Consider the following 25,642-nt stretch of genomic DNA (forward strand, 5'->3'; position numbering starts at 1 on the left):
GCAAGTAAAAACCAAATGCATGCTATTCAACCGATCACTGCCCGCACCTGCTCGCCCGTCAAGCATCACTACTCTGGACGGCTCTGACTTAGAATACATGGACAACTACAAATACCTGGGTGTCTGGTTAGACTGTAAACTCTCCTTCAAGACTCACATTGAGCATCTCTAATCTAGAATCGGCTTCCTATATCGCAACAAAGCATCCTTCACTCATGCTGCCAAACACCCTCGTAAAACTGACCTACCGATCCTCGACTTTGGTGATGTCATCTATAAAATAGCCTCCAACACTCTACTCAACAAACTGGCCATCCGCAGTCTACTCCCACAGTGCCATCCGTTTTGTCACCAAACCCACTGGCTACAGGTTATCTACAAGTCTCTTCTATGTAAAGCCCCACCTTATCTCAGCTCACTGGTCACCATAGCGCTCCAGCAGGTATATCTCACTGGTCACCCCCAAAGCCAATTCCTCCTTTGGTCATCTTTCCTTACAGTTCTCTGCTGCCAATGACTGGAACGAACTGCAAAAATCTCTGAAACTGGAAACACTATCTCCCTCACTAGCTTTAAGCACCAGCTGTCAGAGCAGCTCACAGATTACTCTACCTGTACATAGCCCATCTATAATTTAGCCCAAACAACTACCTCTTCCCCTACTGTATTTATTTATTTTGCTCCTTTGCACCCCATTATTTATATTTCTACTTTGCACATTCTTCCACTGCAATTCTACCATCCCAGTATTTTACTTGCTATATTGTATTTACCTTGCCACCATGGCCTTTTTTTGTCTTTACCTCCCTTATCTCACCTCATTTGCTCACATTGTATATAGACTTATTTTTCTACTGTATTATTGATTGTATGTTTTGTTTATTCCATGTGTAACTCTGTGTTGTTGTATGTATCGAATTGCTATGCTTTATCTTGGCCAGGTCGCAGTTGCAAATGAGAACTTGTTCTCAACTAGCCTACCTGGTTAAATAAAGGTGTTAAAAATGACAAAAAATGAATATCATTTTAAACTTTTTTTCCCACATAAAGAATGTTTTCATTTTTTATTAATTAGTATATTGGACTCTAACCATAACATTTGTTGTATTATTTCTTAGATTTTTTTTTCTGTGGGATAAAACTAAAATTGTAACCAGCTTTGTATGGCTTTTTTAAGAAAGGGTGATACTTGAAAACATTTTTTTCCATATATGAGAAGTTATAATATGTATGAAGGCAAAAAGGCCATTTTTGAACAAAGGATAAACCTGCCTTAATAATCTACTGAAGAATACTTTTGGGTTTAAGTATAATGTATGTATGAATGAAGCTTTTAGTGAGGGGTTTAAAGCTTTAATATGTAATAATTTTAGCCCCTCAAACTCCTATTCATTATATAAATAGGCACGTTTTAATTTTGTCTGGCTTAGCATTCCAAATAAAATGAAATATTTTTTGCTCATATGATTTTAACGAGTCATCTGAAGTAGGCAGTGCAATTAGTAAGTAAGTGAACTGTGATAGGATCAAAGTGTTAATCAGTGTGAATCCCCCCCCCCCATAAATAGACAAGTATTTACCTCTCCATGGTTGCAGAATCTTATCAGTTTTTGCTGACTTTATATTGAAATTGTGGTAAGTTAATTTATATTTTTTGAGATGTGAATACCAAGTATGTCTACTTCACTATCTGCCCATTCTATTGGTAAAGTACAAGGTAGTGTAAACAATCCAATACTTAATATGGTACACTTGTCATAATTAGGTTTTATTCCAGAGAGGCTAGAAAATTGATCAAGTTCTTCAGTGAGACTGTACAGGGATCCAGATTGCGGACTTAAGAAAAAACTAGAGTCATCGGCATACATTGAGACTTGTTTTTATCCTCTGGATTTCTAACCCCTTGACTTTCTTGTTGGATCTCATTTTAATAGCTAGCAATTAAATGGCCATAATACATAGATATGGAGACAACCTGACAGCCTTGTTTTACTCTGCTTAAAAGCTCAATACTTTCTGAGAAGTAACCATTATTTACTATTTTACATCTGGGGTTGCTGTACATAACTTTAACCCATTGTATAAGAGATTAACCTCTCTGGGATATGTGGGTCCCATCTGGCCAAAAGCCAGAGAAAATGCAGAGCGCCAAATTCAAATAAATTACTATAAACATCAAACTTTCATGAAATCACACATGTAAGATACCAAATTAAATCTACACGTGTTGGGAATCCAGCCAACATGTCAGATTTCAAAAAGGCGAAAGTCAACGATGTAATTACCTGAGGATAGCACCTCCGTAAACAAAAGAGAGAACATATTTCAACCCTGCAGGCTCGACACAAAACGCAGAAATAAATATATAAATCATGCCTTACCTTTGACGAGCTTCTTTTGTTGGCACTCCAATATGTCCCATAAACATCACAAATGGTCATTTTGTTCGATTAATTCTGTCTATGTATCCAAAATGTCCATTTATTTGGCGCGTTTGATCCAAAAAAACACCGGTTCCAACTTGCGCAACGTGACTACAAAATATCTCAAAAGTTACCTGTAAAGATAGCCAAAACATTTCAAACTACTTTTGTAACACAACTTTAGCTATTTTTTAAAGTAAATAATCAATTAAATTGAAGACTGGATGATCTGTGTTCAATATAGGGAGAAAACAAACTGACGCTACCTTTCTGGTCACACGCCTCTAACAAACAGTACACTTGAAGTTACCCTCGTTTTGAACAGGTCTACTTCTTCATTACACAAAGGAAAAACCTCAACCAATTTCTAAACACTGGTGACATCCAGTGGAAGCGGTAGGAACTGCAAGAAGGTCCCTTAGAAATCTGGATTCCCAAGAAAACTCATTGAAAAAATAAAATCTGAATGTTTTTTCCTCTGGTTTTCGCCTGCTACATAAGTTCTGTTATACTCCCAGACATGATTCAAACAGTTTTAGAAACTTCAGTGTTTTCTATCCAAATCTACTATTAATATGCATATCTTATCTTCTGGGGATGAGTAGCAGGCAGTTGAATTTGGTCATGCATTTCATCCGGACTTGAAAATACTGCCCCCTGTCACCAAGAAGTTAAGTAAGTAATCCAGGCATTTATATATAAATTCTAGTCGTACCTTATCATAGCCTTTTCAAAATCCGCTATGAGGACCAGGCCTGGTATCTTCAATGTTTCATAGTGTTAAATTGTTTTAAGTAATTGTCATATTATCTCCAATATGTCGTCCATGTAAAAAACCTGTTTGATCAGGATGATCCATATCCGGTAAAACCTTTATTTTTTTATTTATTCTATGTGCTATGCATTTCGCCAGGATTTTCGCATCACAACATTAAAGAGTAAGAGGCCTCCTAGTTTTTCAATGGACTTACCACCTGGGTCCTGTTTTAGTAGTAATGAAATCAGACCTACTTGTTGAGTACCTGAAAGTCTACCATTTGTATAAGAGTAATTAAAACATGCTAATAATGGATCTTTGAGTACATCAAAAAAGGTCTGATATACCTCTACTGGTATACCATCATGCCCTGGTGTTTTTCCAGACTGAAAATATTTTATTGCCTCAAAGTTCCTCTTCTGTAAGTTGACCTTCACACAGGTCTTTCTGTAAATGTGTAAATTTGACATTATTGTTATTAGGAAATAAATCCTTACAGTTAACATCATTCAGTAGAACTGGAGGAGACTGAAAAGAAAACATACGTTTTTCTTTGCCCATGACAAAAATATATTTCTGCCTCCCAGTCATTTTTGTATATGTGTAGAATTTGTTCCTTGTAAACAGTATATATCATGTTCTTTATCTCTTAGCCATGTAAAAATGTATTATTTTTTTATGATCTGCTAAGCCATTACAATTATAACTTGCTATACTCATTTCCCCACTTACCATAATGGTACACACGTTTCAATTATACTTACCACAACCAATGTTTGTAAACTTACCATTTTAAAAAGCACCATGATGATTAAGTGTCCATGTAGCGGTACCATAGTAATTTGCAGTGTTAAGCATACTGTAGCTGCAACTTTGTAAACCTCCCAATTGCCCTAATATTCCACCCACTAAAACCCCCCATATCTAGGTCTGTTGTCACTAAGGCCTACAGATCGTCTCCTTGACTCACGACGCACCTTTGCGTCCTAAGGCAAACCCTTGGCCGCCAATTGCTGTTGCCCAGAGGGAAATATGGGAAGTCCATAAATATCTGAAGATGCTTAAGAGAACTAACCAAAACATGGAAAACAGTCAGAAAAAAGTAAATAGTAACAATAATAGATCATATTAATAGAAATGATAACAGCACAATCTTATAAATGAATGGTCATATTTGAAAGTCCTAGCAAGGCTATAAGCATGTCAGCCCAGCCTGCATAGTTCATTGGATTCAATGGTTTGACTTTTTTATTATTATTTTTTAAATGAAGGGAACTTCAGAAATATATCGCAAGACCAGAACTTTTTTAATGTCCATTACATGCAAGACATATTTCATGTAGTCCTCATTATATCCTGTTGTATTCCGACAAAAAAAGGAAGAAGGAAAAAGGAACATAGATTCTAATGACTGCAAGTAAAAATTATTCTTAGGCATCACATTCTTAGGCATCACATCCTGTTGTATCGTGCCATGGCTGTGCCAGAGCTGACTGCAAGCCAACCCCGGGCACTCCCTTATGGGAAGGCATACCCAAGATCAACTCACAATCGACTCTGACACAGCCAACGCGACTGCCAAGATCCAGGATTGTTGCTCTATCACTTCAGCTGTTTTACACCTAGGCCTATATCATTAGGATCAAGAATATAAAAGGTAGCATAAATAGCTTAGAAATATATAATATACCTTTCTCTCGCTTAGAGAAGTGCTTCCGTAAGCCAATTATTGTATTAGTTTTACTGTTAACTTTAATCCCTTTATCCCAGTGTTAACCAGCATGCCACACACTGTTGACAATACCTAATCCATTCATTTGCCGGTGTGTATCGGAAGAATAATCATCCTTAACATTTTTTATATTTTTTAAATGTAAACGGTAATAAAACCAATTATTTTAGGATCATGTAGGCATATTCAGCTCCCTTTCATCCTCGCCGTCCCCTAAATCAAAACCTGATATTTCGCCCAATATAGTCCAAAGTTCCATATTTCCTAAATAGAGAAATGATAAGTTCATCATACCCATTCTGCATTACCATAAGTCCAACCTTTGTTTTAAGTCCACGGTTCCATACTACATTAATAAAACAAATTAATCCATATTTTGACTGTGTAATACGGTGCAAATATGTATCGGGGGCTACTTCAGCAGGAGGTAGCTACATGCCGTGTTGCATTATTCAAGTGTGTTAACTTCTGTGCATCATGGGGCGCTAACACGATGCAGCCCAGACTCCAAGTGCAGGCTAGAAATGAGTAATTGGAGCAGGCACGGTGCGCAAAATAATAAGGGGTACGCTGCGCTGTTAGACGGGCTTGATCAGTGAGACACATTTGACAGAAGTACCGAAAGTAACACATTCTAGTACTGAATAGTTTTTAATTTTTCTAGTATTGAAAAGTACAGAGGTTTCAGTATACCATGCAACACTAGTGTGTGTTGTGCATGTCTTCCAGATTCACCCCTCTCTGAGCAAGAGAGGGGGGGAGAGGGTATAGAGGAGAATGAAAGGGATATCCCCCATTCTCTTAGAAAGGGTAGAGCCTCATGTTTTAGTATGAGCTGCATGGTATTTGACTGACCATGTGTCCTTCCTTACTGGTAACACTGTATAATCCTTCATCTCTTACCCTCCTGTGGTATCCTGAGAAAGAGGATTGTCTCTCTTTGTGTGTGTGTGTGTGTGTGTGTGTGTGTGATTCTACTATAATCCTGTTGGTTAGGGGTTAAATGACACTGGTTACATCTGATAGAAGCCAATTCTTTGCTAAACCTGCTAGCTAACTGGCTACACAAAACCCGTATGGAGTGGCATCAGACATAGGAGTCACCAATGTGTGTTTGTTATTATTAGGAATACAGAAAGTACATAATGTCTGTGGCTATGATTGTGGTGTACTGTTGTCATTTGTTAATGTCTGCTCCTGCTGCTTCTAAGAACTTGTAGTCATGACTGGAGATAGAGATGAAATGTTCCCATCTCTATCTTTCCATCTCTGAACCCCCTAAGCTGTTTCTACTAGGTCTGTAAGCTTGCCACATTAAAACGCTTTATAATAGAGAGGTTGGAAGGCCAGTTCTGGGGATACTGTTGTATTTGTCCAACTCTGGCTCCAGATGTAAGGATGTTTTATCTATTTAATCTATCTTATCTATATAGTCTTATTTAGCATCTTATGACTTTGCTTATTTGTGAAAAATCTAGGCTGATGCAGTGTTTTAAGTCTTTATTATTGGCCTAATAGACTAGAGAACCACATGGGACGCTTTTGTTTGATGTTACCGTCGTAGATAACCCAGTGTTAATGGTTGTAAAATTTGTACCGGTTGTAACATTGCGCTGCTTTATGCATTAACTCACTGAGAATCTCTTTACTAGTCGCCCCAAATCAATATTTTACAAGTTGCTATAAGAGGACAAGTGTCAAAGGGATACCTTTTTAATTTTGGCAATGATGCCCTTTATCTTCTTCCCCAGAGTCAGATTAGCTTGCGGATACCATTTTTATGTGTCTGTGTCCAGTATGAAGGAAGTTAGAGGTAGTTTCGCAGCCGAAAAATACACTGGTACAAAGAAACTGACAATAACTTCTTTGTGCTGTATATCATGCATTCTTTAATTCGCTCTGTCCGTTCCTTCACCCCTTTCCTGACTCGTTCTCGTGCTCTGGTGTTACTGGTACCACAGGACGCAATACACACACACACACACGGTGTTACTGGTACCTCCGGGTGAAATAGTCATACATTTCCTTCCCTCCTCCTCTACTTTAAATGGAACAGTGGATCTAGTGAATAGGAACCAATGTTTTCAGGAACAGTTGGGAATTGGGGAATTTACAGTGGAGTGCACACACACACACACACACACACACACACACACACACACACACACACACACACACACACCCCTCTCTGTCACACACTCCTACATAACACATCCTGAAGTTTTGGCCAGCGTTTGAACGTGTCCATTAGAGAAACCACACCAAAGGACCTTATCTTCCCAAGGAGAGAGGGAGAGGAGGAGGGAGGGGAAAATGGTGGGAGGGGAAGGTTTTGGTGAAGTGGGCAAGGTCGTTTCAGCCTACAGGGAGGTGGAGGAAGCCCTGGCGGAATGGTGCCAGGAAAATAACCTCTCCCTCAACGTCAACAACATGAAGGAGCAGGATCGTAGACTATAGGAGACAGCATAGAGAGCACGCCCCCATCCACATCGACGGGCCGCAGTGGTACGGGTCAAAAGCTTTAAGTTCCGCTGCGTGCACCTCACTGAGGACCTGATATGGTCCCTTCACGCCAAATAAATTTGGCCCCTAGACCCTCACAAACTTCTACAGATCAAATCAATCTTTATTTGTCACATGCATCGAATACAACAAGTGTAGACTTTACCGTGAAATGCTTACTTACGAGCCCTCAACCAACATTGCAGTTCAAGAATATTTTTTTTACCAAGTAGGCTAAAATAAAAAGTAACACAATAAGAATAACAATAACGAGGCTATATACATGGGGCACCGTTACTGAGTCAGTGTGCAGGGGTACAGGCCAGTTGAGGTAATCTACAAATGTAGGTGGGGGCGAAGTGACTATGCATAGGTAATAAACAAACAGCGAGTATCAGCAGTGTACAAGGGGAGGGGGGTGTCAATGTAAATTGTCCAGTGTCGGTTTTTATGACTTGTTCAGCAGTCGAATGACTTGGGGGTAGAAGCTGTTCAGGAGCATTTTGGTCCTAGACTTTGTGCTCTGTTACCGCTTGCCGTGCGGTAGCAGAGAAAACAGTCTTTAACCTGGGATACTGGAGTCTCTGACAATTTTATGGGCTTTCCTCTGACACTGCCTATTATATAGGTCCTGGGTGGCAGGAAGTTCACACTACCCTCTGTAACACCTTATGGTCAGATGCCGAGCAGTTGCCATACCAGGCGGTGATGCAACTGGTCAGGATGCTCTCGATGGTGCAGCTGTAGAACCTTTTGAGGATAAGGGGGCCCATGCCAAATCTTTTCAGTCTCCTGAGGGGGGAAAAGGTTTTGTCGTGCCCTCTTCACGACTATCTTGGTATGTTTGGACCATAGTAGGTCGTTGGTGATGTGGACACCAAGGAACTTGAAACTCTCGAACTGCTCCATTACAGCCCCTTCGATGTTAATGGGGCCTGTTCAGCCCGCCTTTTCCTGTAGGCCACGATCAGCTCCTTGGTATTGCTCACATTGAGGGAGAGGTTGTTGTCCTGGCACCACACTGCCAGTTTTCTGACCACCTCTCTATAGGCTCTTACACCATTGTCGCTGATCAGGCCTACCACTGTTGTGTCATCTGCAAACTTAAATGATGGTGTTGGAGTCGTGTTTGACCACGCAGTCATGGGTGAACAGAGAATACAGGAGGGGACTAAGTACACACCCCTGAGGGGCCCCAGTGTTGAGGATCAGCATGGCAGACGTTTTGTTGCCTACTCTTGCCATCTGGGTGCAGCCTGTCAGGAAGTCCAGGATCCAGTTGCAGAGGGAGATGTTTAGTTCCAGGTTCCTTAGCTTATTGATGAGCTTTGAGGGCACTATGGTGTTGAATGCTGAGCTGTAGTCAATGAATAGCATTCTCACATAGATGTTCCTTTTGTCCAGGTGAGAAACAGCGGTGTGGAGTGCGATTGAGATTGGTCATCTGTGGATCTGTTGGGGCGGTAAGCGAGTTGGAGTTTAGGGTGTCCGGGAGGAGGGTGTCCGGGAGGATGCTTTTGATGTGAGCCATGACCAGCCTTTCAAAACACTTCATTGCTACCAATGTGAGTACCCCGGGGCGGTAATCATTTAGGCAGGTTACCTTCACTTCTTTTGGGCACAGGGACTATGGTGGTCTGCTTGAAACATGTAGGTATTACAGACTCGGTCAGGGAGAGGTTGAAGAAGACGCTTGACAGTTGGTCCGCGCATCCTTTGAGTACACGTCCTGGTAATCTGTCTGGCCCAGCAGCTTTGTGAATGTTGACCTGTTTAAAGGCTTTGTTCACATCGTCTACCAAGAGCGTTATCACACAGTCATCCGAAACAGCTGGTGCTCTCACGCATGCTTCAGTTTTGCTTGCCTCAAGCGAGCATAAAAGGCATTTAGCTCGTCTGGTAGGCTCACGTCACTGGGCAGCTCGCATCTGGGTTTCCCTTTGTAGTCCGTAATAGTTTTCAAGCCCTGCCTTATCCGACGAGCGTCAGAGCTGGTGTAGATTCAATATCAATCCTGTATTGACGTTTTGCTTGTTTGATGGTTTGTCTGAGGGCAAAGCAGGATTTCTTATAAGCATCCGGATTAGTCTCCCGCTCCTTGAAAGCAGCAGCTCTAGCTTGATGTGGATGTTGCCTGAAATCCATGGATTCTGGATATGTACGTACAGTCACTGTGGGGACAACGTAATCGACGCACTTATTGATGAAGCCGATGACTGAGGTCAAATCAAATCAAATCAAATTTATTTATATAGCCCTTCGTACATCAGCTGATATCTCAAAGTGCTGTACAGAAACCCAGCCTAAAACCCCAAACAGCAAGCAATGCAGGTGTAGAAGCACGGTGGCTAGGAAAAACTCCCTAGAAAGGCCAAAACCTAGGAAGAAACCTAGAGAGGAACCAGGCTATGTGGGGTGGCAGTCCTCTTCTGGCTGTGCCGGGTGGAGATTATAACAGAACATGGCCAAGATGTTCAAATGTTCTTAAATGACCAGCATGGTCGAATAATTATCATAAGGCAGAACAGTTGAAACTGGAGCAGCAGCACAGTCAGGTGGAAGTTGAAACTGGAGCAGCAGCATGGCCAGGTGGACTGAGGACAGCAAGGAGTCATCATGTCAGGTAGTCCTGGGGCATGGTCCTAGGGCTCAGGTCAGTTGAAACTGGAACAGCAGCATGGCCAGGTGGACTGGGGACAGCAAGGTAGTCATCATGTCAGGTAGTCCTGGAAAATCTGGTCCTTCAGCCTCGTCCTCCGTAAAAAATAAGATGAAAGAAGGTGGTGTATTCCTCAATGCCATTGGATGAATCCCGGAACATATTCCAGTCTGTGCTAGCAAAACAGAAGCGCTGCTTTTGGGTGAGCATTTTCTTCTTTACTTATGGCTTTATCGAGTTGGTTGAGAGCGGTCTTAGTGGCAGCTTCGCTTTGTGGTGGTAAATGGATGGCTACGAATAATACAGATGAGAACTCTCTTGGAAGATAGTGTGGTCGACAGCTTATTATAAGGTATTCTACCTCAGGCGAGCAATACCTCGAGACTTCTTTAATATTAGTCATCACGCACCAGCTGTTATTGCCAAAAAAACACACCCCCACCCTTCGTCTTACCAGAGGTAGCATCTCTGTTCTGCCGGTGCATGGAAAATCTGTTTCTTCATTCAGCCTTGTCTCTGTAAAACATAAGATGTTAGTATTTAATGTCCCATTGGTAAGATAATCTTAAAATGACCTATTATTTTCGAACAATTTCACGTTCACAAGGAGAATGGAAGGCTTTGGGAGTTTACTTGCTCGCGTCCGGCTTCTTAGAAGGATCCCCGATCTGCGTCCCCTTTTCTGGCGTCTTTTCTTCATGCAAAACTTGTGGATCTGGGCCTGTTCCAATGGAAGCAAGATTTCCTTCTCGTTGGACTTGTTAAAGGAAAACGTTTCTTCCAGTCCGGGTTAGTAATTTATTTTCTGATGTCCAGAAGTTCTTTTTGGTCATAAGAGATGGCAGCAGCAACATTATGTACACAATAAGTAAAAAAAAAATTGCACAATTGCTTGGGAGAATGTAAAACGTCAGCCATCTTTTTATCAGTCTCTCGATCTCCAGGTCATCAGACTGTTAAACCATCCGTAGGGCAGTAGTCTCTATGTACATAGTCATTGAACACTGGTCACTTTTTTTTATTTATCTGTGCTCCAGTATTTTCTTAGGGAGTTCATCCCCATGAGAAGGACTGTCACCAGGAAGGTATACATTTCACTAATTGTGGTTGCCCCCCCCCACTGCTGGCTCTCTTCTGTAGCTCCAATGCATAGCTATTGGTCTCTACTATGTCTCCCACCAGCTCCTCTGTCGGAAACATCTTGAAGCACTCTGCCTCAGATGGAAATGGCAAGGAGCGTCCAGACTGGGACTCATCAAAGCAAACAGCAGAGCCAGGAGGGGTGAAATGGCTGGCAGTTTTCCAGCTACCACAGAACATTTTGCATTTGTGAGTTGTCTCATTTTGAAAGACATTGCTAATCCTACAGTTTAGCTCACTAGCTACATACATAAACAACAACACAGCTCAGAGTGGAAGTGAGAGGTTACATGATTGACTGCATGCGCCATTTGTATCAATAAATCACTATCAGAAAATATTTTGTATGGTAATTATTGAAATATGTACTGTTTTATTCACATGTTTTTCAAGTACCAGTGATAAATCATGCATTCCTAATCATCATCGGATTACTTTTGATTTCTAGAAAGTGTTTTACTCAATTATTTTGATCAATGGTGAGCTCACCCGTGCTGATTAATTATAAATAATAATTGCTATTAGCTAATTCATATTGTAGTTTATGTCAGCCGAGAGTTATAAAATAGGACCTAGGACCGCTTGTTTTGCTTCAATCTTTCCTCAGTTAGCGCTAGGACAAATGTAGCCTACATTTTTCCGGTTTGAATGATTGTGTTATGCTGTCTCTACTTCTGTGAATGTCTGAACATTGCATCCAAAAATAAACTGCTCATATTCTAGACATAACTTTGTAAGGACTGTTTTTGTAAATAGTTTCTGAAAAAAGTGTGGCCAGCTCAAATGCACATTGTTGCATCATTCGAAACTGTCCTTTCTAAATAAGCGTTCTAATCACACGGGTGTGATCGTATGCTTCAGGGAACACTCTAGAATGATCACACCCGTGTGATGGTACGTGTGAAATGGTTAATTTAATACATTTAAAATGCAGGTTTTAATAAAACAAAATGTGGAAAAGATCAAGGGGTGTGAATACTTTCAGATGTCACTGTATAAATGCTGATATCATAGATTGTCAATTCTTACATCCATAGCTCTGTCCTTGAATTTGAGAGTGGTTATATTTCTTCAGTCCAATCTTTCAGCTATATACTGAAACAGTGGTTGGGAAAAGATGTTATTGTTTTAACTGCTGATTGCCATTTAAATGGACCGTCACATGTACTCACATAGAAACACTATTTGGGCTTTCTCTTCTGTTAATTATTCTTTCTTTGCAGTAGATCATTCTGGGCTAAAGAACTAGAAAGCACAAACTCACTTTGCAGAAAAGATTGCCCACCCCTTTGCTTGGTGCCATTAGACCTGATTCAACTAAGCACTTTGATCAGGGGTCTCACTGCTGGGTTAGGAGAGAACCTTGTGGCTCTCAGTATACTGACGTAAGTCCTTGTTACCCGGCAGACAGAAAAAGTCCAATATTGTCTTATGACCGTCATGGGAATTCCCTTTTGGCACAATGGTGGGCACACTGCCACCAGACACACACAGACAGATGGACCCATTTATTAATAGAGCATTGATGGCTGACCTCAGGCCCTGTGGACTGACGGGGACAGTGTGTGTTCGGAGAAGGGGCATTCTTCTCTCCTCAGCCTGGCATGACCTCACCCTGCCTGGGCAAATATCACCATGGTACTGCCCTCTACACGCATGCAGGAATGCGCACACACACATGCAGGCACTCACTCACTCCCACACATGCCCGCATATACATACACACACAGTTAATGTCATCGCACGAGGTATTGCGCTTGAATCACTCCAGTTTCAATAAATGATGTTAAACTGTACCAACTTAAGCAATGGCATTGACACCTGGGGCGTGTACTTAACTTTATTTTTATAGGTTAAGAGCACACGTTTCAGAAACGTGAACAGTGTGATTCTTGATTATGCAGACCAATTTGGAATTCAGAAGTGATGGAGTTAATCTTTCTTCTACTTTAAGCCAGGTGAGACTTGCATGCATCTTGTTGATATTAGCACTGTTTTAGTGGTGTGCGGGCCAGTTCTTTGTTCAGCAGCAAATGCATGCAATTGCTAATCACCCATCCACCCGACTATGTATGAAAATCTGAGGCCAGCACCTGACCCTAACCCGCTAATATAGAAAACGCTTTGTAGGCTACAGTTAGAGACGGCAGGATTATTATTTTTTTTACAGGGTGTGCAGGATTTTTTTGTTGTTGCCTGATTTAGATATGTTTCTGTTTATAATTTCCTACGTTTTGGTAGGCTATTTGTTAGTCAACTTGTCTATAATTAGATACATGCAGCTTCTCTCTGGTCATTAGGCTATACAATGCATTCAGAAAGTATTCGGACTCCTTGACTTTTTCCACATTTTGTTACGTTACAGCCTTATTCTAAACTTGATTACATTTTTGTTTTCCCTCATCAATCTACACACAATACCCCACAATGACAAAGTGAAAACAGGTTTTTAGAAATTTTAGCAAATGTATTAAAAATAAAAAGCATTTATTTACATAAATAATCCGACCCTTCGCTATGAGACTCGAAATTGAGCTCAGGTGCATCCTGTTTCCATTGATCATTCTTGATGTTTCTACAACTTGATTGGAGTCCACCTGTGGTAAACTCAATTGACTGGACATGATTTGGAAAGGCACACACCTGGCTATATGGCCGCCCGGCCAAACTGAGCAATTGGGGGAGAAGGGCCTTGGTGAGGGTGATGACCAAGAACCCGATGGGTTCCTCTTTGGAGAAACTTCCAGAAGGACAACCATCTGCAGCACTCCACTAATCAGGCCTTTATGGTAGAGTGGCCAGATGGAAGCCACTGCTCAGTAAAAAGTACATAACAGCCCAATTGTAGTTTGCCAAAAGGCACTAAATGACTCTCAGACCATGAGAAACAAGATACTCTGGTCTGATGAAATCAAGATTGAACTTTTGCCTGAATGCCAAGCGTCACGTCTGGAGGAAACCTGGCGCCATCCCTATGATGCTGTCATGGTGGTGGCAGCATCATGTTGTGGGGATGTTTATCAGTGGCAGGGACTGGGCGACGAGCAAGGATCAAGGGAAAGATGTACAGAGAGATCCTTGATGAAAACCTGCTCCAGAGCACTCAGGACCTCAGACTGGGGTGAAGGTTCACCTTCCAAAAGGACAATGACCCTAAGCACACAGCCAAGACAATGCAGCAGTGGCTTCGGGACACGTCTCAATGTCCTTGAGTGAACCAGCCAGAGCCTGGACTTGAACCCGATCGAACTTTTCTGGAGAGACCTGAAAATAGCTGTGCAGCCACGCTCCCCATCCAATTTGACAGAGCTTGAGAGGATCTGCAGCGAAGAATGAGATAAACTCGCCAAATAAACGTGTGCCAGGCATCTAGTGACATACCCAAGAAGACTTGAGGCAGTAATCACTGCCAAATGTGCTTCAACAAGGTACTGAGTAAAGAGTCTGAATACTTATGTAAATGTGATATATATATATTTTTTATTATAAATTAAAGCAAAACTTTTTTTTTTACATTATGGGTTATTGTGTGTAGATTGATGAGGAAGATTTATTTTTAATACATTTTAGTATAAGGCGTAACAAAATGTGGAAAAAGTCAAGTGGTCTGAATACTTTCCAAATCCACATATGTTGCATATATATGTCCATATATACTTTGAAGAGCAAATAAACCCTTGCTCACCGGAGTGTTGTAGTTGACATTGGTAAAGTTTTCTGTCATCTCTGCTTCTTTCGCCGAGCAAAGAAGTGTAAGGACTGGGGAGGAAATGTAATAACAAGAAAAAAACTGAAAATATTTTGGTGTATAATTTTACTGCAAGAAATGCTTAATTCTGAAGATGTTAATATTAAGGCTATTTGAGAGGTTATAGACCTACAGTCAGTATCCAGATTTCCATTTAACCCATCTGAACAGTAGATTACAGTTCCCTTGATGTGACATTGGCCTATTTGAAGTTCCTGTCTTGTGTCGAATTTGTATAGTGTGTCACAATCATCACACGACATAACCCGGCACTGCTATCATCCTCTTTTACATCTTCACCAAATCTCTCAAAACTACTTTTTTTTTCAACTCTCCATTTCACAGTTTTTCTCTTATTTAATTCAACTCTGACATTGTCCTTTTTGCCTCAGTGGATCAACATACATTTTTCCTGCCCATTCCCAAAAGCATTTGGCGATTAGCGTGTAGGCTAATTTGTTTGGGTGAATGTGGTGTTAAGAAAGCAGAGCAGAAAGACCTTTATCTTTATAACCATGGAATCAATATGCCTTTACCATGATGGTTTGCCATCTAATGTAACACAAATAAGTTTAGTCTCTACTTGCTCAACAGCCTCGTCATTCATTACCAGATTCAGCTGAGGATTAGAATTTAGGGAATGATTTGTACCAAATACAATGCTTTTAGTTTTAGATATGTTTAAGACCAGCTTATTACTGGCCACCCATTCCAAAACAACTAACTCTTTGTTAAGGGTTTCAGTGACTTCATTAGCTGTGGTTGCAGTGCTGACGTGTATATGGTTGAATCATCAGCATACATGCACACACATGCTTTGTTTAAAGCCAGTGGCAGGTCGTTGGTAAAACTAGAAAAGAGTAGAGGGCCACACTTGACATGTTTGACATTAGAGAACCTTCCATTTTTATTTAACCTTTATTTAACTAGGTAAGTCAGTTAAGAACAAATTCTTATTTGCAATGATGGCCTACCCCGGCCTAAACCGGGCAACACTGGGCCAATTGTGCGCCACCCCATGGGATTCCCAATCATGGCCGATGTGATGCAGGCTGGATTCGAACCAGGTATTGCAGTGACCGGGCAACACTGGGCCAATTGTGCGCCACCCTATGGGATTCCCAATCATGGCCGATGTGATGCAGGCTGGATTCGAACCAGGTATTGCAGTGAGATGCAGTGTCTTAGACTACTGCGCCACCCGGGCAAGGTCTGAGCATTGAAGAAAGTTCTATAAGATCCAGTGCATTCCGAAGATATTCAGACTTATTCACTTTTTCTAAATGTTTCCGTTACAGCCTTATTCTAAAATGTATTAAAAAGAAATGTTCCTCATCAATCTACACACAATACCCGTAATGATAAAGCAAAATCTGTTTTTTAGACATTTTTGCAATGCATTAAAAATAAAAACCGCTTATTTACGTAAGTATTCAGACCCTTTGCTATGAAACTCAAAAATTGAGCTCAGGTGCATTATTTTTCCATTGCTCATCCTTGATGTTTCTACAACTTGATTGGAGTCCACCTGTGGTCAATTCAATTGATTGGATATTATTTGGAAAGACACACACCCCTGGCTATATAAGGTCCTACAGTTGACTGCATGTCAGAGCAAAAAACCAAGCCATGAGGTTGAAGGAATCATCCGTAGAGCGCAGAGACATGATTGTGTCGAGGAACAGATCTGGGGAAGGGTACCAAACAATGTCTGCAGCATTGATGGTCAGCAATAACACAGTTGCCTCCATCATTCTTAAATGTAAGAAGTTTGGATCCACTAAGACTTCACCTTCCAGCAGGATAAAGACCCTAAGCACACAGCCAAGACAACGTAGGAAAATAAGGTATAAGGTATACCGCCGAGCCCTAAAACACAAGTTTTTTTGTCACCTACACTGGATAGGTGCAGTGAAATGTGTTGTTTTACAGGGTAAACGATAGAAGTACAGTGCCCCTGGAGCAAATTAGGTTTAATTCTCTTGCTCAAGTGCATGTCAGGCAGATTGTTCACGATGTCAGCTTGGGTGTTCGAACCAGCGACCTTTCGGTTATTGGCCCAATACTCTAACTGCTAGGCTACCTGCCACACACACCTCAACTGCCTCTCTCTCACTATGGAGGTAACGTCAGCATTAACGGTTAACCCAAGGAGTGTGTATGTGTGTTTGGCTGGGCAGGGTTAGGTTGGGTTGGGTTGGGTTGACAGGGTTGGACTCTAGAGTCCTCTAGAGTCGGACAAGAAAAATGAATGGTGTCGTGGTGTGTGTGTGATTGCAACCATAAAATCTGACCGTGCATTCGGAAAGTATTCAGATTCCTTGTCATTTTCCACATTTTGTTACGTTACAGCCTTATTCGAAAATCTATACACAATACCGCATAATGACATTTTTTTTGTAAATAATAATAAAATGAAAAACGGATACCTTATTTGCATAAGAATTGATAACCTTTGCTATGAGACTTGAAATTGACCTCAGGTGCATCCTGTTTCCATTGATCATCCTTGACATTTCTACAACTTGTTTCTACCTGTGGTAAATTCAATTGATTGGACATGATTTGGAAAGGCACACACACCTGGCTATATGGAGATGAGAGAACATTCCAGATGGACAACCATCTCTGCAGCACTTCACCAATCAGGCCTTTATGGCCAGACAGAAACCACTCAGAAAAAGGCACATGGTAGCCCCCTTGGAGTTTGCCAAAAGACACTTAAAGGACTCTCCAAACCTGAGAAACAAGATTCTCTGGTCTGATGAAACCTAGATTGATCTATTTGGCCTGAATGCCATGTGTCATGTCTGGAGGAAACCTGGCATCATCCCTACGGTGAAGCATGGTGGTGGCAGCATCATGCTGTGGGAATGTTTTTCAGCAGCAGAGACTGGGAGACTAGTCAGGATCGATGCAAAGATGAATGGAGCAAATTACAGAGATCCTTGATTGAAATCTGCACCAGAGCTCTCAGGACCTCAGACTACCTTCCAAAAGGACAACAACACTGAGCACATAGCAAAGACAATGCAGGAGTAGATTCGGGACAAGTCTCTGAATATCCTTGAGTGGCCCAGCCATGGCCTGAACTTGAACCCGATCAAACAGACCTGAAAATGAACCCGATCAAACAGACCTGAAAATAGCTGTGCAGTGACTCTCCCAATCCAACCTGAGAGCTTGAAAGTATCTGCAGAGAAGAATGGGAGAAACTCCCCAAATACAGGTGTGCCAAGCTTGTAGCTTCATACCCAAGAAGACTCGGCTGTAATCTCTGACAAAGGGCCTTCAAAGTACTGAGTAAAGGGTCTGAACACTTACAGTGGGGCAAAAAAAGTATTTAGTCAGCCACCAATTGTGCAAGTTCTCCCACTTGAAAATCATAGGCCTCTCTCATCTTTTTATCATAGGTACACTTCAACTATGACAGACAAAATGAGAAAAAAAAATCCAGAAAATCACATTGTAGGATTTTTAATGAATTTATTTGCAAATTATGGTGGAAAATTTGGTCACCTACAAACAAGCAAGATTTCTGGCTCTCACAGACCTGTAACTTCTTCATTAAGAGGCTCCTCTGTCCTCCACTCGTTTCCTGTATTAATGGCACCTGTTTGAACTTGTTATCAGTATAAAAGACACCTGTCCACAACCTCAAACAGTCACACTCCAAACTCCACTATGGCCAAGACCAAAGAGCTGTCAAAGGACACTAGAAACAAAATTGTAGACCTGCACCAGGCTAGGAAGACTGAATCTGCAATAGGTAAGCAGCTTGGTTTGAAGAAATCAACTGTGGGAGCAATTATTAGGAAATGGAAGACATACAAGACCACTGATAATCTCCCTCGATCTGGGGCTCCACGCAAGATCTCACCCCGTGGGGTCAAAATTATCACAAGAACGGTGAGCAAAAATCCCAGAACCACACGGGGGGACCTAGTGAATGACCTGCAGAGAGCTGGGACCAAAGTAACAAAGCCTACCATCAGTAACGCATTACGCCGCCAGGGACTCAAATCCTGCAGTGCCAGACGTGTCCCCCTTCTTAAGCCAGTACATGTCCAGGCCCGTCTGAAGTTTGCTAGAGAGCATTTGGATGATCTAGAAGAAGATTGGGAGAATGTCATATGGTCAGATGAAACCAAAATATAACTTTTTGGTAACTCAACTCGTCGTGTTTGGAGGACAAAGAATGCTGAGTTGCATCCAAAGAACACCATACCTACTGTGAAGCATGGGGGTGGAAACATCATGCTTTGGGGCTATTTTTCTGCAAAGGGACCAGGACGACTGATCCGTGTAAAGGAAAGAATGAATGGGGCCATGTATCGTGAGATTTTGAGTGAAAACAATGCAAGGGCATTGAAGATGAAACGTGGCTGGGTCTTTCAGCATGACAATGATCCCAAACACACCGCCCGGGCAATGAAGGAGTGGCTTCGTAAGAAGCATTTCAAGGTCCTGGAGTGGCCTAGCCAGTCTCCAGATCTCAACCCCATAGAAAATCTTTGGAGGGAGTTGAAAGTCAGTGTTGCCCAGCAACAGCCCCAAAACATCACTGCTCTAGAGGAGATCTGCATGGAGGAATGGGCTAAAATACCAGCAACAGTGTGTGAAAACCTTGTGAAGACTTACAGAAAACGTTTGACCTCTGTCATTGCCAACAAAGGGTATATAACAAAGTATTGAGAAACTTTTGTTATTGACCAAATATGTTTTTTCCACCACAATTTGCAAATAAATTCATTAAAAATCCTACAATGTGATTTTCTGGATTTTTTTTCTCATTTTGTCTATCATAGTTGAAGTGTACCTATAATGAAAATTACAGGCCTCTCTCGTCTTTTTAAGTGGGAGAACTTGCAGAATTGGTGTCTAACTAAATACTTTTTTTGCCCCACTGTATGTGATATGGGGCAGCAGGGTAGCCTAGGGGTTACAGCATTGGACTAGTTACCGGAAGGTTGCAAGTTCAAACCCCCGAGCTGACAAGGTACAAATCTGTCGATCTGCCCCTGAACAGGCAGTTAACCCACTGTTCCTAGGCCGTGATTGAAAATATGAATTTGTTCTTAACTGACTTCCCTAGTTAAATAAAGGTAAAATAATATTTGTTTTTTTCAAATCTTTTTTATATTTTATTATGGGGTGTGTGTGTAGATTGAAGGCCAGCATCCCGGAGTCGTCCCTTCACTGTTGACATTGAGACTGGAGTTTTGCGGGTACTTCTTTAAAGAAGCTGCCAGTTGAGGACTTTTGAGGCTTATGATTCTCAACCTAGACACTCTAATGTACTTGTCCTCTTGCTCAGTTGTTCACCGGGGCCTCTCACTCCTTTTTCTATTCTGGTTAGGGACAGTTTGGACTGTTCTGTGAAGGGAGTAGTACACAGCTTTGTACGAGATCTTCAGTTTCTTGGCAATTTCTCGCATGGAATAGCCTTTAATTTCTCAAAACAAGAATAGACTGACGGGTTTCAGTCTATTTTGAGCCTGTATCGAACCTATAAATGCTGATGCTCCAGATTCTCAACTAGTCCAAAGAAGGTCAGTTTTTTTCTTATTTAATCAGAACAACAGTTTTCAGCTGTACTAATGTAATTGCAAAAGGGTTTTGTAATGATCAATTAGCCTTGTAAAATGATAAACTTGGATTAGCCAACACAACGTGCCATTGAAACACAGGAGTGATGGTTGCTGATAATAGGCCTCTGTAAGTCTATTTAGATATTCCATAAAAAATCTGCCGTTTCCAGCTACAATAGTCATTTACAACATTAACAATGTCTACACTGTATTTCTGATCAATTGAATGTTATTTTAATAGATTTTTTTTCATTTCTTTCAGAAACAAGGATATTTCTAAGTGACCCCAAACATTTGAACGGTAGTGTACTTACTGCTAACCAGAGGAGAATCTCTCAATGACCACCGAATGAGAAAGCGGAATGTAGCAATGAGAATGTTTGTCACTTGGCTGTTTGTTCCAAAATGTTTTGTGCCGAGCATAGTTTCCATAGGGACAGTGACCTACTTAGAATGGAGGACTGGGCCTATATCCGAATGGTACCCTTATGGGCCTGGTCAAAAGTAGTTCACTATAGGGATTAGGGTGCTATTTTAGATGTAGCCTGAAAGGACACAGTGTGTGTGTTTGTGTGCAATGCATGTTTTTTAACCCCCACCTCTCTCTCCCTACAGATTGAGGAAGGTGGTAAGGCAGAACAATGTAAGAAGCTGAGAGTGGGTGATGAACTGGTGAATATAAACGGATCAGCCCTCTACGGTTCAAGACAGGAAGCTCTAATACTCATCAAGGGATCCTACCGGATACTAAAGATCACCGTATGCAGGTAGGAATTGACATATGTATGTGTGACAGTGTATTGTCTGGAGATTGTGTGTGTGTGTGTGTGAACAGATAAGGGAAATGTAACAAGAGGTGAGAGATGCACCCATATTTTGATTTTTGTGGTTCACCCAGACTGTGATTTTGTGGTGTGTCCCATCCTATCTTCAAATGCTTGTAAAATACCTCAGACTTGGTGATTGAGTGTCTACAAAATTGTCTACAAAATTACTTACTACTTATTATTTACTATTACTTTATTCATCTCAACAATATTACAAACATTACATTTGGTCTGCTTCAATGGTTTTTATAGATAAGTCCTCATTTAACAATGCTTACCTATGTCAAATTTTTATATTTTATGGTCATTTTGTATTATATTTTAAATTAATACCTTTTCAGGCAGGGCGTGGTGCAATGTCCCTCAAAGGTTTTCTTACATTTCAAATGATCCAGGTTCTTCCACCATGTTTCCCACATGCTCAGACTACATTGAGAGACAGTTGACAAAGTGCAGTTTTGTATTACTATTATAGGCATTATTTTATAGTTGACATTAAGTCTGAATATTGAATAATTGACCCCCATGGCTCATGAAATATGGTTTGACCAATTTATGTTGTATAATATAGTTTGTTGTCAACAATTCAATCATCTTTTTCACCAAAATAAGTATTTTTAATCAAAAATATTAATATACCCTATGTTTTTTGCACAGGACATCACAAACACAAAAACTAAAAGAAAACGTTCACTATACAAAACATTTTTTTTTTTTTTTTTTGGGGGGTAGATCCGCTTTAATATTTCAGATATATTGTGGCTTCTAGATTGTGTAATTGTCTGCATTTCCAATCCCCCATTTATTTGTTTCGTAAATACAATGCATTCGGAAAGTATTCAGATCTCTTGACTTTTCCTCATTTTGTTACGCTACAGTCTTATTCTAAAATGGATTACATTTGGGATTTTTTCCTCAATCTACACACAATACCTCGTACTGACAAAGCAAAACAGGTTTTTAGACATTTTTGTAAACGTTGAAATACCTTATTTACATAACTATTCAGACTGCAGGATAATAACTAAAACATTAGGCCAAATATACACTCTACCATAAAGGCCTGATTGGTGAAGTGCTGCAGAGATGGTTGTCCTTCTGGAAGGTTCTCCCATCTCTGCAGAGGGAGGAACTCTGGAGCTCTGTCAGAATGACCATTTGAGTTCTTTGTCACCTCCCTGAACAAGGCCCCCCCCCCCAATTGCTCAGTTTGGTCGGGTGGCCAGCTCTAGGAAGAGTCTTGCTGGTTCCAACCTTCTACCATTTAAGAATTATGGAGGCCACTGTTCTTGGGGACCTTAGTTATCTTTTGTTTGTTTTTAGTCCCAGCTACACTCAACCCCTCGCATCCAGTTTTGTCATATATTTTTCCACTGTGCTGTTTCACAAAAGTTATAAGCCTTTCTTTTATCAGTTTCTACAGATTTTAAATGAAAGATAAACACTAAGTGTTATTATATTATTGATTGATTTGACTATGACTTTTCAAACCCAGCAGTGCTATTTGCAGAGTTAGTTTCAAGTAAATATTTTTCACCCATTCCTGAACCTGTGACCAAAAACAAGCTACGTATAGGCAGTACCAAAACAAGTGATCTAATGATTCTGTCTTATCGCAGTAAAATCAGCAGAGCTGGGATGGTTGTATCATATATATATATATATATATGAAATGCAAAAGAAAATTGCCCATTAAAATAACATATATTTGACCAGGAATACAGTGTAGACATTGTTAATGTTGTAAATGACTTTTGTAGCTGAAAACGGCTGACTTTAATGGAATATCTACATTGGCGTACAGAGGCCCATAATCAGCAACCATCACTCCTGTGTTCTCAATGGCACGTTGTGTTAGCTAATCTTACTTACTGACATTTTATTGTCCCTATAGGGACATTTTTTTGCAGTGTCATGTACACAATTAATCCAAGTTTATAATTTTAAAATGCTTAACTGATGATTAGAAAACCCTTTTGCAATTATGTTAGCACATCTGAAAACTGTTGTTCTGATTAAAGTAGCAATAAAATTGGCCTTCTTTAGACTAGTTGAGTATCTGGAGTATCAGCATTTGTGGGTTTGATTACAGGCTCAAAATGGCCAGAAACAAAGAACTTCTGAAACTCGTCAGTCTATTGGCATTTTGCTTGTATGAAATGACTACACTGTTTGTATTCTGCAATTTTCCCAGTCGCCTTGCGGTGGTAGGTGATTTCAGTTCTGCGAGAATGCTGCCATCTATCCACAGTTTCTGTTTAGGGTAGGTTTAAATAGTCAGAGTGGGTACAACATCTCCTATACACTTCCTTATAAACTCACTCACCGAAACAGCGTATAAGTCGACATTATTCTCTGAGGCTACATGGCTAATCTGAGCTATCCGTACTTCTCCCTTCGCAGAACAGCGCAAACTGGCCCTAACCAGAATAGAAAGAGGAGTGGGAGGCCCCAGTGCACAACTGAGCAAGATGACAAGTACATTCTAGTGTCTAGTTTGAGAAACAGACGCCTCACAGGGTCTTACCATTTCGTAACATTCAGCTCACGCTGTCGGTCACGCTGGTCTGTAGTTAAATTGCAACCATTTCAACGTGTAGCCACCTTTCCGTGCTTTCTGGTCTGGTACAGTCTAACCATTTGTGATGTCTGGCTCAACACCGTCCGCCTGCTTGGTCTCAATGGTTGATTATTCAGGGTTCAGCTCCTGACCATTTTACACTCCAGTAGCAGCCCAGTAATGTACTGGTCTTTATTTAAATTGCATTAGCAGTTCTTTTTATGCACTCACCCTGGGCCTTGGAGGCGGTTCCATCACGTTGCCCCAATGTCTGTGTTCATGTGGCGTGGTTAATGACTTGGTAAATGTTTATATATAAAATATTGTAATTTAGAAGGCTAAAATCACATTTAATCTTCACACAGTTTCATATTTAATCATCTACGTTTTACAATTTTTATATGTAAATCTGATAACTGGGACTTATACATTTAGTTATACCATCCTTAACCTTTTTGGGATAGGGGGCAGCATTTTCACTTTTGGATGAATAGCGTGCCCAGAGTGAACTGCCTCCTACTCTGTCCCAGATACTAATAATATGCATATATTAGCATTTGATAGAAAACACTCTGAAGTTTCTAAAACTGTTAGAATGATGTCTGTGAGTATAACAGAACTCATATGGCAGGCGAAAACCTGAGAAAAATCCAACAGGAAGTGGGACATCTGAGGTTTGTAGTTTTTCAAAGCTTGGCCTACCGAATACACATTGAGAGATGGATGAGGTTGCACTTCCTAGGGCTTCCACTAGATGTCAACCGTCTTTAGAAACTGGTTTGAGGATTCTACTATAAAGGAGGGGCTCATGAGACCTCTCAGTGGTCTGGCAGAGAGCCTCTGTCTCATGACGCGCGCTCCCGACAGAGTTACCTCTCGTTCCAGTGCTTTTCTTAAGACAAAGGAATTCTCCAGTTGGAACATTGATGTTTTATGTTAAAAACATCCTTTCGATTGATTCTATACATCGTTTGACATGTTTCTGAAGAACTGTAACGGAACCTTTTGAGTTTTTGTCTGGATGAAGTGCCTGCGCCTCATGAAGATGGATTACTGGGCTGAACAAGCTAACAACAAGTCGCTATTTGGACATAAATTACGGACTTTATGGAACTTTATGGAACAAATCAGTAATTTATTGTCGACCTGGGAGTGCCTTCTGATGACAATCGTCAAAGGTAAGTGAATATTTATGGTGTTATTTCTAACTTCTGTTGACTCCAAAATGGCGGATATTTCACTGGCTGTTTTGGGCTCTGAGCGCCGTTCTCCGATTATGCTGATTAAGTTTTTTTGAAATCTGACACAGCTGTTGCATTACGGAGAAGTCTATCTTTAATTCTGTGAATAACACTTGTATCTTTTATCAATGTTTATTATGAGTATTTCTGCAAAATCACCGGATATTTTGGAATCAAAACATTACTGCATGTAAGACGCCAATGTAAACTGAGATTTTTGGATATACATATGCACATTATTGAACAAAACATACATGTATTGTGTAACATGATGTCCTATGATCTGATGAAGATCATAAAAGGTTAATAATTAATTTTATCTATATTTCTGCTTTTTGTGACTCCTATCTTTGGCTGGAAAAATGGCTGTGTTCTTTCGACTTGGCTATGAACTAACATAATCATATGTTGTGCTTTCGGCCATAAAGCATTTTTTAAATCTGACATGATGGGTAGATTAAC

The 25,642-nt window shown here is 40.7% G+C and overlaps 1 protein-coding gene across 1 annotated transcript in view; it reads left to right on the forward strand.

Moving 5' to 3' along the window:
- Positions 1-25,642, forward strand: part of LOC112215068 (protein Shroom4) — an 84,259-nt gene that overhangs the window by 4,404 nt on the left and 54,213 nt on the right. The window contains exon 2 of the mRNA XM_042297797.1: positions 21,168-21,319. Within this exon, the coding sequence (XP_042153731.1) occupies positions 21,168-21,319 (152 nt within the window). The remainder of the gene's footprint in view (positions 1-21,167; positions 21,320-25,642) is intronic.

Source organism: Oncorhynchus tshawytscha, linkage group LG15 (assembly GCF_018296145.1).
Source record: "Oncorhynchus tshawytscha isolate Ot180627B linkage group LG15, Otsh_v2.0, whole genome shotgun sequence".
Lineage (NCBI taxonomy): Eukaryota > Metazoa > Chordata > Actinopteri > Salmoniformes > Salmonidae > Oncorhynchus > Oncorhynchus tshawytscha.